General features: G+C 31.8%; 1 protein-coding gene across 1 annotated transcript in view; it reads right to left on the reverse strand.

Moving 5' to 3' along the window:
- Positions 1-17,895, reverse strand: part of LOC146534829 (uncharacterized) — a 128,782-nt gene that overhangs the window by 30,458 nt on the left and 80,429 nt on the right. Inside the window, exon 3 of the mRNA XM_085192697.1 lies at positions 3,089-3,148. Coding sequence (XP_085048823.1) covers positions 3,089-3,102 — 14 coding nt within the window. The 5' untranslated portion in view covers positions 3,103-3,148. The remainder of the gene's footprint in view (positions 1-3,088; positions 3,149-17,895) is intronic.

The following is a 17,895-nucleotide window of genomic DNA, read 5'->3' on the forward strand; positions in this document are numbered from 1 at the left end:
TTGATATGAAGAGATTGATAATCGTTATCAAAGGAGACGAAAGAGTTATGGAGAGACCATAGTGTATTAATTTCATTCTCTAATGCAATTTAAAAATAGTTCAATATCTATATTTCTTTAATATTGTATTTTATCAAAATAATTGCACCTTGTATCTACTGAGTGCACTTTCCCTGGCACCATGATATACAAATTGGTATTGTAATATATATGTAACAGTACTAAACACCATATTTATAACAAGACGATAATGAAAGTAAAAGTTATTAACCATGTTATTTTCAGAACAACTTATAAGTGTATACAATTTTATTAAAATGATGTATTTTTTATAAATAAACAGCGCTCCCACTTCCACTTTATGACAGACAGATATGTTTATTATTATTTTATAGATTTTCTGTTAGTATTGCAACATATTATGTACATTCATAGTAGAAATATTATTTTATGTTCAATAGTACCTAGTAACCTTTAATTTTTACGTTTCAAAGAAAATTAATTAGTAAAATTGATAAAAATCAGAGAATTTTAATTTATTCGTAATTATTATTAAAAAATAAGCGTAAAATATCTCCATGACATGGTATACATACTACGAGGGTATACAGAACTATAAAGATAGAGGTATAGAGGATATACTGCTATATGGAGGATAGAGCGTGGAGGAGCACTACTAAAAATTATCTTACAGTAGTACCTACTTACGATACATAACAGTGAACTATCTACACTAATATTAGACACTTTTGTTATATTCTTAAGAATTCAAAGTTCATGAAGATGTCATTAATCCTATACTTTGGAAGTTAGAAGGTTTCAAGACTAAGTCGATTTCTGTGTATCTAAAAGTTTGGTAATGAGATTTATTTACTAACGAAGTAAATCCAATAATAAATGTTCATAAATATGTAATATTAAACCACTATATTCGCCCATTGTTTCGTCAATAGAGAGAATAAGAGATAATTTCAACATGTAAAAAAAAGTTTTAATATATGTTCTTTTGACCAAGATAATTTTTTTTCGTTTTTAAGAGTACATAATAATTTAAGAAGTAAAAAGAAAAAGAAAAATATAAATCTATATATTAATCTCTACAAAAATCATATTTCCCATCCTCAAAACTGATGGTCACACTGCGTTATCCAGTAGCGCAAGCGCATGTCAATACGAGAAAGTGATACGGTTCTAATACTAAAATTTACGCTTATATAAGTTTAATATCTTTGTATATCTGTAAACCTGTAATTATATATTTCGCAACAATTTCTAATGGTATTATTTAATTATTATTTTTCTTTTCTTTTTGTAAATTTCACGCTGTATTTCGCATATACCTAGTAGAGAACCTAGTAGAGAAAACAGAGTGAATATAGTGTTAGGACACTCGACTGGCTGCTTTATGATGATTCATATATCAATTTCAGTTAATCCCTACACTTAGATGACAGAATAATATAAGAATGCTCGACAAAAGTCACAATCAACTAACTTTTTATTTCAGCTTCCCGCATGTAGCAGGGTACCTATTGCAACCGTCCAAACGCTCTGACCAACTAAGCCGTACGTTCTCATCTGGCTATGCCGAAATTCTTATATGCTTGTTACAACTTATAATGAACGGTTTCCAAGCGCAGGTTCAAAGTTTTTATATGTTTCCTAAGAAGTATTTTCTTCCTAAGTGTGGAATAACACATTAAAAATGCAATAAAAATATTTTACTTCCTCGAGCGAGATCAAACCCAGAACCTGTCACGTTCACACATACTTAGGCCCCTGCGCCACCACCAGGCAACTAATCCAATCTTCATATACTCACATAATTGTAAACGCACACTAGTTACAGCTGGCTTTGTTTCAATCTCGATATACAATCTGCATCCAATGTAACAATGAACCCACACTGTCCGAGATACCATCAATGATTTATCATCACGCAGATAACCTGAGGGTGCGCGATAATAGATAGTAATGATCTGAGCAAGATGCGGATATTAGAATTGTAATGGTTGTGGAAGTAATATAAGTGGGGGGCAGTCGCGGCACAGGGATACAAGCGTGTGACTGTTAATGCGACAGGTTCATTTCCTCGCTTGGTACCGAGGCAAAACGCGGCGTTTAATTCCGCAACTCAAATTACCATGCAATTACATCCTTCTGAATTTGGCAAGTGGAGAACAGAATTGTCTTAATGGGAACGGAGTGTTTCATTGGTTACCAGGTTCCCTCTGCCTACTCTAAAGTTAAAAAAATGTAATCTTTTCTTTGTGATTTAGTACCACTTTCCTTATACATTTATCGAATAAAATAACTTACTTTTATTACAACCAACATTTATATATAAGTCGCAAAAAGAAATTAAAGCGTAAATTTTTTATGTGATGTGCTAATGGTTTTATCAGAAATTAAAGTTTACAGAACGAAACGGTTGACCTTTCACTATAGAAATTTGCCTTTATTCTTACGCGTCTCTCAAATAAATATACTTAAAATAATAATAATTACTACAATATGACAGCCCTAAGTCACTACTAGATGGCGCGGGCGAAGCCGCAAATAAGAACTAGTCTACTGACACACGAGCATTCTGCACATTACACAACAAAACTTATCGAAGACCGCCTCAATCATTTGTTCGCAAGCTGGGCGTAATTTTAAACTGAATGTAAACAATTATTTAAATGGGATTCCGTTTCGATATATCTTTTGTTTATTAATCGTTGCCACTGTACGTCTGTTTGTAATGATATTTTAATTAATATTTCGAACGAGTATTGGAAAAGAGTAAATAATTGAAAGTAAATTATTTGTGTTTGTAAAAACTTTATTGTTTTGCCTGGAAACATTTACTTTTTTAATTAATATTGAATGAAGAATGCACTGAGAATGTTGAAATTCTGTTATGTTTCACAATTATATAATGTTTGTAGAGTGTGGCAGACAAGCTGTTTACAAATGAGTGCCAGTATAGTAGAAATGACCTATATACAATAGTTATAATAAGAACATAGATCAAAATATAGAGGCAACAAAGAAAACAATGAAAAAATAAAACTCAAACTTTAAAAAATAACATTTGTATTACCTCTCAGAATCCATGGCGAAGATATTATTGAAAATCCAGTTTTGCTAAATTGTCTGCTTCCTGTGAACAAAATGAACCTTGTTAATAAAAACAAGTTAACAAACAACTAAAGTCAGAACTTTTTATTTATATTCATTATACTCAACTGCATTGTAGCAGGGTAGAAAGAGGGAACCTAGTGTCAAGACACTACTTTGCATGCTATCCACCTAATATTCGAGATAGCTGTAGAGTGGCGAAACTCAACGCGGCTTTCTCTCGTTACCAGAAGAATTACCTACATCCTTAGCATAAATAATTTCTATCTATTCTTTTATCAATAATAAATAATAGTCAATAATAAATCAATAATAATAGTGATAAATAAATAAAAGTCCGGTTAATTTTATTCCATCAATAAATAATATAAGAGAAAACCTCAGGTATTTTTTTGTAAAACAAATAAATGTGATATAGTTCTAAAACTGCCACTATTCTTAGCGGAATAGCTCGTTTGTGTGAGAAACGATTTTATCTTGGGTCTAAACTTTAAAGGTACAAGAAAATGAAATGAATTTTCCGTCGCTATTTTCTTAGAATGTTTTTACAGATGTACGGTTACTGGTTATATAACGTTTAAAATTAACTGATATGTTAAAGTTAAAATGAAATTAATTTCATATCTTTAATTATTATCATCGTTACCCCATACGTATGTTATTTTTATGTATATGAATATTTTCATGGTGTTTTAAATATAACATTATTTTCATAAGCTGAACTTAGTTACATGAATCCTAGCATTTAGTTACGCCAATAAACACATAACAAAAATTGGGCAGAAAATGGAGAACGACATGTATTAACACCAAGTTAAAAATAACATAACTTCCTTTTCAAGACAGTAGGATAACAGTCCACAGTAAAGCGAGATGGTAGTGTCAGATATAAACTTGAACGATTGGAACTAATCTCATCTTTACACACTAATGGAACAAAGAACGCTTTGTACTACGATAGAGAGAGGAATCGTTAACTTCAATGTCAAATGCCATATTACTTCTAATATGTTTCTAACTAGATATATTTTTACTAGTGGACCCGGACGCGGCTACGCCTGCTTGAACTATAACAATATTTATTAAATATTATATAATATATTTATTCTTATAAGGATGAATATCAAAATATAAGTTCATTTTGGGTGACGTTTTCTTAAAACAACAAAGAAACTTTGCAAACCGGTGCTTAGCAACGACGGTTGTTATAAACATGGCAGAATAAGTTGCATGTCAAATTAGAAAGTATTTTAATTTATTAGTACATATGTGTAATGTAATATTATATAGCCTATAGCACTTCTGAAGAATGCAGCTTTCATACAAAACAAAAACATAGTAAATCGGACCAGTAGATCCAGAGATCTTAGCGTTCAAACAAACAAACAAACAAACTCTTCCGCTTTATTATATTAGTATAGATGAGTGTAATAAGAATACTATTTTTTAAGAGTTTTGTCAATTTAAAAAAATATATTTTCAAGGCCTTCGTGGCCCAGCGGTCACTGGGTCTGGCTTGGTAAAAACCGAGACGTTAAGCAGAAGAGTGTGTAACGAAATGTCTCGATAATAGCATTTCCTGCTATATATATGTATGCATATGAGAGTTACAGTGTGATGGTAAAAAAAATATAACTATGATAAATTTAATATTTATTAATAAAATACGAAATCTGACAAAAAGGAAATTATTTTTCATTAAAAAGAACTGTTAAGACCACTAAAATGAAAATAAAATTATAACATTCTATAATTGCATATTTCTGAAACCAATTAAAAATACATTTCATATGAAAAATTTAAACGTAGGAAATACGAGCGTATTTTAACGCAATTAAATTAATAATAAACTGTCATTTAGTACCAGTTGAGGCTTCTCGTAGGATTTTCTGCTTTATGGAAGATAAAATAAATACCATAGAGATAACGATGTTAAGGTGATTTATTATTGGAAACACTATGGGAACTGAACTAGTTTCTAGACAGTAAGGAATGGTGCGCCGGCGCAATCTAATGTAGGTATCGATAGCTAAAAACGTGTAGGAATATTCTGTGAGAAATCATTAAAGTGCTAAGTTGTTAATGGATGGAATTACATAATTAGTTTTTTATTATTTTTTTATTGTGAATTCCAGATTCATTAAAATATCTTAGAAAGTGGTTGTCTTTGTTCTTTGCTCTTATAAATATAACCGGCGATACTAGTGGAAAAATATATTAATTTAAAATGTGCCTATGTAGCGCAGCGAGTTGGGAGATATTTAACAGAACTGATTGTGGGTTCTTTTGAATGGAATTCTTTTAAGTATTCTTTTAAGGCGCGGTAATTGGCGAGTAGAATAATGTAAGTATTATCTACCTATAGGCCTCTATACCTCGGCAAATGAGGTAAATATTAAAAATAATTACATTTATTAGTTACTGAATTGTTTGTATGTAGATTAAATATATGAATATGTATTATACCTACAAACTCCTATAACATATTAACACAAAATAAATTTATTGATGTGTTCAGGAAGATTATATTTTTAATATTAATATAACATTATATTACATAAATCATGTCTTCAATAAAATTTCATAAATATTAATATTACAAGCCCTATGATCAAGGTGACGAGGGTAGAACGTGTGACCAAAGGTACATCTCAACATATTTTGCGAAATAATTGTTGTTACTCTACCGTTATCAAAACCTAATTTTGCTGTCACGTTGCTAAGAGGAAAATAATAAAAATATATGTCATCTAAAATATATGGGTAAAACAAAAAAAAAAGCAAAATAATCATATTCTTTTCCCGCATGTATATCCTAGATAAAGGCAACCTAGTGTTAAGTTACTCTGTAATTATACCAAATCTTTACATTTGTTGGTATATTGTAGCCTATGCGTTATATTCTGTTTGCTATATTATGCTATTGCTAATATTACTGTAAAGATTAATCTAAATATGTTGAGTAATCTATATATATAAAAGGACTTGTCCTCACTGACTGAGGTAAGACGCACGCACAGCCGTAACCGCTGATGGTAAAAACGTGAAATTTGGACAGATGTTTACTTTCGTAATCTGGACATCCACTAAGAAGGGATTTTGAAATTTTAACCCTAAAGGGGTGAAATAAGGGTTCAAAGTTTGTATGGAAAAAAATTTTAATCGGCATCAATTTTTATAAAATTTGAAATTTAGATTTTTAAAAGTATTTAATTGAACACGTGTTTCATCGTTTTCTAGAATTCTCCCCCTAAGGGTGCAAATAAGGGGTTGAAAGTTTGTATGGAAAAATTCTTAAATCGCCACCGATTTTTGTAAAATTTGATATTTAGACTCTTAAAAATATTTAATTGAACATGTGTTTCATGGTTTTCTAGAATTCACCCCCTAAGGGTGCAAATAAGGGGTTGAAAGTTTGTATGGAAAAATCTTTAAATCGCCACCGATTTTTAAAAAATTTAAAATTTAGACTCTTAAAAATATTTAATTGAACACATGTTTCGTGGTTTATTAGAATTCACCCCTAAATAAGCAAGCGAAGCTGCGCGCGTCCGCTATTTATAGCATAAACGTGGAAAAAACCTCAATCCTCACAAACTTTTACATTTATTATATTAATAGGAAATAATATAAAACGCACACTGTAAAAACAATCATAAAAACCTTATAATTAAGACATAATAAAGTTATCCTACCTGCCATATCCGTACGTCACCAGGGAAATAAATGAGTGAACAGAATGAATGACACTTACCATGATAGCACTTTGGGGACCGAAAACAGAGTTTCATATGACATTGTATTGTGTGTATTTATATAAAAATCGATATAAAATTAACCTGATACAACATGTGCTAGTTGATCTTTATTAAACATTTATTACGAGCGTAGGAGAGTCAATTTGCATATTTGTTTGTGAATTTGTCCAAAAATAACTATTTTATTTAGCTTCACTATGTATCCATAGCCCCCTCTCAATTTTTGAAACACTGAGAAGTTGAGTGGCGGAACTCAACGCCGTTGCCGCCGAAAAATTGATGTAGCCGGATGCGATTCCACGTTTCTTATACCATTACAATTTTAAAATAATATATCAAATAAGTAACTAATATTGGTAAAAAATCATATAATAACTTAAAAACATAAATAATATTTAAAACTAAATAACCATCATATAAAATAAACAGTTATTTTATAATAGAGATAAAACAAGGCACACTATATAAATGCCACGATATTAGCTCGCCCGCAATCCTTTGTATGGCTGGGAGCTGTTACGGTCAATGTTGCGAGCACCTTTAATGAGATGTGCACTGAATTGCCTTAAGTAATAGGAATGGGGCTTATGTAATAGCGGTGCTTGGTTGAAATAAGCTAACTAATCCTTTTTTGTAGCTTTACGCTATTTCTGCATATAAAGGTAAAGGAAGGCAGAGGGAATCTAGGAGGCTAGTGGTAAGTCACTCCGTTTCCATAAGACACTTGCAAAGAAAGAGCAAAGAAATAAAAATATCTCTTTATTATTATATTTTGTTACATTTTTCTTATTAAAAACAAATCTAGAACTATCGAATTTCAGAACGAAACCATTAACGACTTTAATATTACACTGTAGGTACATAATATACTCCCATAGATACACTATATACAATAAAAACCTTTCAATACAAAATCTACACGTATCCAGCCATCGTGACTAACCTCGGGGTATAGAGTTTGCTTCCCAGGCGGAAGTGGGTCTGGGGGTACGGTGTACCTACGCCTGCTTTAACCGTGGCTTAACGGTTCGTGACCGAATCTGTTTATGGGTAATTCTAGTCTTATTAGTAAATTTTGCTGTAGTTACGTGTTTTTGATAGCGAAAAAGTACATATTATACTCTTTTAGGTAACATATACATATTAATTTCCGCTGATTGAAAATTGTTTAAGTTTGAAGCTAAGAACTATTTTACTCAACAAGCAACGCCTCCAGAATTCGGTTGAAAGTGGGAAACAGAAATGTCTTAATGGGATCGAAGTGTTGTAACATTAAGTTTCCAGGTTCTGCCTATCCTGTTATGTGCGGGTTATAGCGTGAACCTTAAAAAACATAACATTTCAGTGTTACGCCTTATTAAATAACTCTACTAAGTAAAAGATAAAAAGTGTGATTAATTTTAGTTCATACCGGAAAATATTATAGTTGGCTAGGCAATCCATTAGTTACACTTTCTTGCCTAGGTCTATGACCTTTGAAAACCTTTACCGATAGAATTACGTAAAAATCGGAAATCGAAAAATAAGTTTACTTGCAATTTCTAATTTTAAACATGAGAAAACATTATTTAAAGGTTTTTTAAGTTGTATATTTTACTGGCTGATGATATTTTTTATTAGCTACTGGCTTTAAGCGTGGTACAGTAGAGGAAAGCAGAGAATTTCTTTTTAATACCAATTTATTCTCTGCTCTCTGTCAACATTCAAGAAATTACATGTTGAGAGGCGGAACTCTACCGCGCAGTTCAACTAACAGAGCGAAAAAATTGATTATTTTAAAATCAATTCTCCCGGTTCACGACAACATTATCCCACTAAACCTCGACATCATTAAAAATATAGTTATAATAAAGGATATATATATATTCCTGGGCAGGCATAAATTGTAATTGTAAACTGAATTTCCTGCATAGAAATTAACTTGTCGGCGGGTACAACAGTAACGGTAAAGGAGTCGGAGACGGCTAGACTAGGAAACTTATCTTAAAACATTTACTTTTGTTATGTAATAAGAAAATGTAAAATATTTGATGAAATTATACACCGTATTAGTTTAGGGGTTATTGCTTGATCGAAGGTATGAATTCTTTTCTTTTCTCTTTTTGGTCCGCCACTAATGTCTCGAAAATCGGGCAATGCGTGGGGGAGTGTCTTATGAAAAAATATATTCTTAAGAAATTGCCTGTTGTAATAGCTTAAGGCAAAGTGTTAATATTTATTACATATAACAGCTTTTTTAAATTGCCTCATCTAAAGTAACCTTTGATAAGTGTAGGTTCAAATTATTACACCTTACCAAAACGTACAACTAACTACGTAGGCGTTATGATAGAAACAAAAGCAATACAAACTTATAAAGAGGCCCACACGACTTAACTTTTTGTTCTTCAATAGTCATAGTTATATATTAATGTACTAAGTGAATTAATTAGGGTTGATCAATAATTGTTTTGCGAGGAATTAAAATAAAGATTATTTTTTTAGCGTCACGCTGTATCCAGCACATAGCAGGGTAGGCTGGGGGAACCTAGTGTTAAGAGACTTTGTTCCCCATTTTTCTCCGAATTCTGGAGGCATTGCGGGTTAAGTGGCGTAACTCATCGCCGCGATTTGCCTCATCACCAGAGCGAAGAAATGAAAATATAAAATACTTTATTTAATGGACATCGAACCCAGACTCTGTCGCGTTTACAGTCACACCTTGTGCCCTTGCGCCACGACTGGCCGCAAAAAAAGAAAGATTAGATCTTCAACCGAAAGAAGATTAGATGAATCAATTCTTATAGGTCTACTCATCGTAAAATCGGGATATTGGGCCTCACTAATATTTCAAAAATACAGAAGTTGGTAAAAAATATAATTATTAGGTAAATTAAATAATAAACAAAACTATTTTAAGTATACCAAAAAATATTATCAAAGCAATTTTCGTTAATTCACTTGATTTTTGCCAACCCTATCATTATAATGGCATAATCTAACAAATATGTTTTTAATGTTAACGATCAAGATAAATATTTTGCTATAAAAAATATTTCGTCATTTATAGTAAACGGTTTATTTAATACATTGAAGGTTTTATTAGCAAATATGAGACAATCGCGGTTCAGTAGCACAATCGTGCTATTGCAAATATGACGCTTGTGGGTTCGATTTCCACTCAAGGAAATAAAATATTTATTAAAAATATATATTTTCATTTCTTCACTCTGGTTTCGAGGCAAAGCGCGTGGTTAAGTTCCACCATTCAATACACAAGGCTTCCAGAATTTGGCGAAAAGTGGAGAACGGGGAAACGGAATGTCTTAACACTGCGTTTCCCTCTGCCTACCCTGCTGCGTGCAGGAAACAGCGTGAAGCTGATTTATACACGGATATACATAAGTATAAGACATAAAACACAGAACAATCGTATTCGAACCCTGGCCACGATCTAGGATGCCATATTTGGTTGACACTCGGACGACAAAAACCGATAAATAAAGCCAGATTTATTGCCCATTGTGAACTGTGATAGCTGTTGCGCACTGCGTACTTACTTTTACGTTGTTTGAACGGTCTGATTGAGGATGAGAAATGTAGGTGGAAAATCATTTAAATAGTATTCTTAAGTACATAAGCTGTAAAATACTTTGCATGGAAGTTGAATAAATAAATGTTATTAGATTTCAATAGATCTCCTTACAATATTTTTGTGATAAAAATTTAATAATTAATAAATACACGATTTCTTACCTATTAGATTCACTTTCCTAACCGTGAAGTTAGACATATAAAATTTTTACATATTTCTAAATTCTGGACTCCCATATTATAAACGTATTTTTTATACATAGATAAATAGTACGGAACTCTCCGTGCGCGAGTCCATCTCGCACTTGGCTGGGTTTTTTAGTGAACAGTCTGTCAAATGTTAAGTTTGTATATGCAATTGTGATATAATTTTAATATTTAATATGTATTTGATGATTACTTTTTACATCATAGGTTTCATCAGTATAATACCGCTATTATTATGATACATAAAGCAAAACCATACTCTATTCGAATAAGAATTTAATATACCCTTTTATTATCAGGATTGACAGTCTTATATGCGGTTAGCTATTGTACGGAGATATTGATTATACAAACTATTGGTAGACATATATTTTATAGATAAAGTGGGTACTGTAATGTGTAAATATAGCAGTATTATTAAAAAGTCAAATAAGATCAATTAACCCTGGATTAAAAAACTTATATTTTTTTTATGTAATTCAATTCAAGATGTTTCTAATCGGAAAAGAAAATTAAATTTTTCAATTTAAGCTTTTCCATCAACTTTGAAAGCAAGGATGTAAAAGGCAAAATAATCTGCGCCATATGCTCGTACAAAAAGTTAATATCAAAAGCTCTCATATTTCAAAGCCTTTGCATACATAACGAATATTAAAGTTTATATTTCTAGTTATTTTAGTAACAATAGTGTATGCGCATTGATTTTATTACTTTCACTCATCCTTAACGTATTATAGAAAAGGCAAGAGAATATTATGATAAATCACTAAACGTATAGTCCCTGTAAATAAAACCATTCCATCTTGGATTATCATCCAACCACCCTAACCACCTACTTACATTTAATTTTGCAAAAATAAACAAGAATCTTATCAAAAACTACATTTGCATAGGGAACCTGGTATTAGGACTTCCGATTTTTTTAGACATTGTATGTAGAGTGGTGGAACTATGTGATGAAAATAATTAATTCCCCTAAGTGAGAATGGAATCCACAACCATCACACTTACAGTTCAATGCGCTACGACCTCATATATCTTTACTATTATAAATAAAACAAATAAAATCAAACGACAGATAATAAAAATAATGTCAGCAATGCCACCGACGGCTTGGCCCCTTGTCCCGCCCTCGGAAGAGTGGTTTTTTTTTTATATTTTTAAATGTATCTTTTTTATAAAACTTTTTTATAAATATTTAAAAATGTAAAAGTGATTCACTAATTTAATAAAAGTATATTCTGATGTCAGCAATATGGCTTTGGTATTTGAGAAATACACACGAGTTGTCCCAAGTACTCCCAAAGTGCCACCCAAAATACACTAAAATCCCAATTTTCTAATGTATTTAACAAAGATCAACATTTTTGACAAGAGACGAGACGAGACGAGACGGTTCACACCAAGCATTCTAAACTGCAGTGGACAAACAAACTTCGATTAGTTTTGTTTAGAGGAAGCGAGTGGATAACGGGGAAAGAATAAAAAATATATTCATGCATATTAATTATATTTACTATCTTTAAGTAGTTAACGCGACTGTTATGGGTTTGATTCCTTACATAACAAGTCTAGTTCTAGACATATAATTAAATCACCAGACCGTCGTCGTCGTGGCGCAGCGGTACTTACAGCGTCAAGACTGAAAGAAAGCGCAATGATTGAAGGATCGAGTTCCACTCGTGGGTATTTTTTTTTCGCTCTGGTAACAAGGAAAGCGCGACGTTAAGTTCCGCCACTTAATACACAACGTATATAAGGAACGATTTTATTAACCTTAGATATCTCTGTCTACCAGGAAAAGTGCATTGTCTTTTTCGTCGGTGGACTTTCCGGAGGCATTGCGTGTTGAGTGGCGGAAATTAAATTTACTGTCACACGACATGAACTGCCTCAGATATTCATACATCAAATAAAAAAAGTCACGATAACTTTTTAAACTGCATGACCTCAACTATTCATCAACCAAATAAAAAAACCTACGGCATAACTCTACTAAACTTAAAAAAAATGTATTACATCACAAAAACAATGAACAGTCATAGAAGTCAGTGAACCAAATTCAACAGGTGCATGGATTGATGGGTTCGGGTGAACAAACTGCCGCCCGGTACATACAATGGCAATTTAAAGTTCAAAGTCTTGGTTATCTTTGCTTGTATTTTAATCGATTTATTTGTGTTGCGTGGTTCGATGTTTCCAATTTTTATCTTATCTATATTATCATATATTTTTTGATTTCATCTATATATTATAGTAGTATTTTTAGCTTTAAGCTGTATGGCACAAATGGGAACCTAATATTAAAAGATTCTGTTCCCGCTTTAATACTTTCGTTGAACTCTTTCCACGGAATTCTGGAGCCGTTGTATTTTGACTAGCGAAACTTAACGCCCCATTTATTTCATCATATACATATAAAGCCCCAATTTCAGGAACTACTTCCTCGATTTGAAAAAACATTTTTGTGTAGGCTTTGGTAGCCTAATTATCGAGAAAAGCTATAGACATTAGGCTATTACAAACAGGAGATATTTTATTATCCTTATAATAAGTATATTTTATACGTTCCAGGTCTTTACAACTAAGAGCAAATCCTAATCTTATTGGGCATCATCAAAGGTATTGAAGTTTCATTTTACGACTTGCCCCTAGCATACGACGGCAAATAAACGAAGGTCCTAAAAGTAATAAAAACTTGTTTAAAGAGACAAACAATATTACTACTTTTGACGACTTTCTGAGTTTAACGGGCAATTACTGCACTGGCGACACCTGCGGCATCTTGTTATTGCTGTGCCGTGATTATTAGGTATTTATTTTGTGCTGTATTTTTTTTAGCTTCGGGTTGTAGCCCACATGTAGAACGCAGAGCGAACCATTGTAACGTTAAGACACTCTATACACTTTTTTTTTAAATACTTTTAAAGTATTATTCCACACTTAGGAGAAAAAAATACTTATTCAGAAAACGTAAAAAAAAAAATGACCGCAGCGGGATCTGAACCTGCGCCTTTTTGGAAACGTTCTCATCGAGCTACGTCGAAATTCTTATACGCTTGGTACCTATTAATGTTGTTAAAAATATTCGTCTTATTAAATAGCTCATTTCCTCGTTTGGGAATCGAACCCACCACCTATCGTGTTTACAGTCAAACTTTTGTAACCCTGCGCCACGACTCGCTTTAAATTATTAAATACCTATACATATGTTACACAAAACCCATATTATTGCAGCATTTAATTGTTAACTAAATTATAACTCGACCAATTAAAGCAGGTCATAAAGAAGAATAGAATCTAGCAGAGCTATCTCACAGGATATGAAATGTAAAGCGCTTTTGAATAAGTCTAGGTTATAATCAAACGGAACACGGTACAGTCTCTAAGGTACGAGTACGTTGGTGAAACGAAATATTCATATGGCTTTTGAGATGGACGAAGCCGGAAACATTACAATAGAATTTTGTATGAAATGAGATTTCACATTCCGTAAAAAAACTTTATAATCTAACTTTTTTTCTATAGTAGTAGTAATGTAGACAGAGGGAACCATTCGACATTCCATTTCTAACATTTCGCTCAATTTTTCGAGACTTAATTTTCTAACCTCGGTTTGATGCGAATATTTAGTCAATAATTTTTATAATGTCAATAATTTTTATAATTTAAATTACATTATAAACAGTAATAGCATATTTTGCATAAACATTCTAGTTCTTGAAATAGACTAGATTGAATTCTTGTTTTTTAGAAAATTGACTAAACCTAATTGTTTACTACATTGTAAGATACAAAGAATACCTGGAAAGACGTTTGCGTATTTATATGACATCAAAGTAAGTCTCAGGAGAAATGATACAAACACAGATGTTCCGATGAATTTGTAAGGTATATTACTTGATATAACGTATTATTATAAACCTGAGGCGGAAAGTGGGGAATGGAGTGTCAGTTTAAAAATAGGTTCCCTTTGCCTACCTTGCTATATTTGAGATATAATCGGAGTACTTAGGCTTTGTTCGAATAGGAATTAAAACAGAAAATCAAACCAGAGAAATTAAATCTGATATCAATATAAGTTTACAGTCTCTACGTTCAACAAGAAATACAAGCTAAAACAATCCCAAGGGCGCCAGAACAGCAAAAAAGTCGTTTTAGTCTTCCAGCTTGCCCCAATTACAAGAAATATTTTTAAGGTCTACATTACACCGAGGACCTGTACTCGTACTCCAGCACGACGATGCAATAAAACAGTTTTCCAAATTACTTTAATATACACTTATATGAGATAATAAAAGATTTAATCAAGCAGCGCTACGTCTAGAGTTTTGAATTGATGTAGAGAATTATTGCTGTAATTTTCTGTAATATGAAGCTAGCTTTTAATAAGAACCACTTACATTGAGATTGCTGGCCGCGTCTTGAATCTATTAAAAACATATTTAATCTCTCTTAACCGATTTCTATCAGCGTATTTATTATACTAGTTTTTTTCTACAATTCGATCACTGCTAAATTGAAATTTTATAAACATTTTTTTTACATAATTACAGTATTAAAATAATTGAAGGAAAATATTTTCTAGAAGAAGACATTTTCCGCTCCATGTAAATTGTTCAAATGGGAATTTAGCGTAGCGGCGTTATCGGGCGAAAGAACAAACTTAATTTAGCCTACAAAAAGAAAAAATGGAAAAGAACAAAGAATTTGATGGTTTAAAATTTTACTTTACTTAAAAGCCCAGTGGGAGTTGCAACCCCTTAAACGTTAATTACTATGACGATGTACCGGAGTGTGATGAAATCATTTTTTGTATAACAAAAAGCATTGAAATATCTACCTATAAGATAAAGCTGATATCAGGTTTTTGAGGCCAATCGTGGACCACTGACACAAGCGTGCGACTGTAAACGCAATACGTTTGGGGGTTCGATTCCTACTCAAGAAAATAAAATATGTAAAATTTTCATTTCCATACTCATCTGCAAATATGATTAATTAACTTCTAGTGGTTCACTCCAAATTCATATTCTTGACAGTAATATAAAATTTTCATAAAGTTTATCATGTTGAAAGATTATATTCATAAATTAAAACATATATGCTTAAAATTTAGGTTTTGATTAACTAATCAAGTTAACTAACATCTAAACTAATTAATCAGTTTAGAAATATATTTGTGTAAGACATAGATAATTATAATACCTGGCATAGGCGTATTTCAATAACATTACCCTTAGATAATTTCATATAAATATGAGCAATTCACCGTATGTCATACGTATATTTACGTTTATTTACGTATATTTACGTTTGGTATACAAGTATCTGTTAGGATGTTAGGAATGGCAAACATTTCGTTACCTCGCTTTGAATACACGTGGTCAATTGCGTAATTTTCAGGCATCTCCTGCTTGTTACGTGATAGGAGAGAATGTAGGGTTAAGGCAATCCATCTGTATTTTTATTGATTAAAATATGATCGTTCGTACGTCTTTGAAAATATAATATTATTGAAGATTTACTTTAATTAATGAAGAAAAAACAGTTAATTATGAGTATACTATAAAATAATATTAGTTCAAAAATATATTTGGTCTGGTTAGACATATTATATTAAGAGCAACAAGAAATTTTAAGTGCTGTCGCTCCAACCAAGTATAATAACATAAAAAAATACCTTTTAACATTATTTTAACAGAATCAACCAAATTATATACATACACTTACTGGTAAACGTAAGAACTATAGAATACCTACCTACGATCAAAGGACAAATATTGTAACACATATTGGAATTTGTTTACCTAAATATCAATTTGATGTTGACTTCGACTAGAACGGTTAACAAGCTGGATCGTTTGAACAGTGTAAATACTAAGCCAATCGAGGGCTCTGTAAATAATGTGAAGAGGTAAATGCGCATTATAGCAATTACATAGTTGGTAATAGATTATATTTATATAGCTTCACGCTGTATCACGCATGTAGCAGGATAGGCAGAGGAAGCCTAGTGTTCAGACACTCCGCTCGTCCTATTGCGATACGACTGGCCTGTAATTATATTTATTTGATGTTTTGCTGTTTATTCTCCAAAATGAGAATGTGATGACTGCAGTGTTTTAGCATAAATAACACTAAGATTACAGTAACAATTGAACTATTGTGGCATATCACCTGAAGCTGAGTGATTGAATGCATTTTTGTATATAACTCATATATGTATCTATCTGCTAAGTGGATGACGGAACTCGGATTTACTTTACTACTAATATTTACTATTTACTACTTTACTTTTTACTCTTTTATTTACATCGACCGTACAAATTAAAATAATCTAATGCTAATCTCAGGAATTGCAGGTTTTCAATATATCCACAACTCCCTTGGGCCACTGTTAGAAAAATTTTATTAGAAAAATACAGTATGTTAATAATAGGAATTACCAGTAGGGGAGAGCGGGGCTAAAAGTTACCGAGGTAAGTTGTTCCGATGGAAATAATTTCGCGGGGAAAAGTGATAGGAATATTTTGTAAACATATAGTGAAATGCAATATGATAGCGCACCCATGGCCAGCATATAAAACAATCCAGTGGCACCCGATACCAATGCAATAGCACACGTGTGCCGTAGGTGCACGTTTGTAAATATTTTCGCATTTGATATTTTTGGTCTCTCTCATAAATTTTAACGATTAGCCTCGAGTATCTCAGTGTTTTTTTTACATATATTATCTACTATTTCGGAACATTATTTGTAAATTATTTATGTTTCCTAATCTTATTTATATTTATTTTTTTGTCAACACGTGTTTTTGGGGCTAGATGTTTCCTTTTTATGGGGCATGTTGTGACCTCGGAAAAATTTTCGCCAATTCATTTGTACCAATAATGGGATGTAAATATTGTAATTTTTCATACTAAAAAATATTGTAATTTAGTAATATGCGGACTTATGCTCGAAAATCAACTCGGGGTTATGTATCATATGAGTTGATGCAAAAAGCAGCGGATGTAGTTTTCAAAGATTGCAGGAATAAGATAAAAACTGTTACCAAAGAATTACAAATTGAGCGCGAAAAGCTAAAGCTATAAAATCCTTGTTTATTATTTTTACAATAAAATCTTTGTTTATTATTTTGGTTTAACAAAATCAAAATAAGTTTTATTTTATGTAAAATTATCTTTTACTTTTTAGTTGTTTTTCGGTTCGATTTTTATTGTTCAA

Source organism: Heliconius melpomene, chromosome 11 (genome assembly GCF_056956725.1).
Source record: "Heliconius melpomene rosina isolate 202511_hmr_F chromosome 11, ASM5695672v1, whole genome shotgun sequence".
Classification (NCBI taxonomy): domain Eukaryota; kingdom Metazoa; phylum Arthropoda; class Insecta; order Lepidoptera; family Nymphalidae; genus Heliconius; species Heliconius melpomene.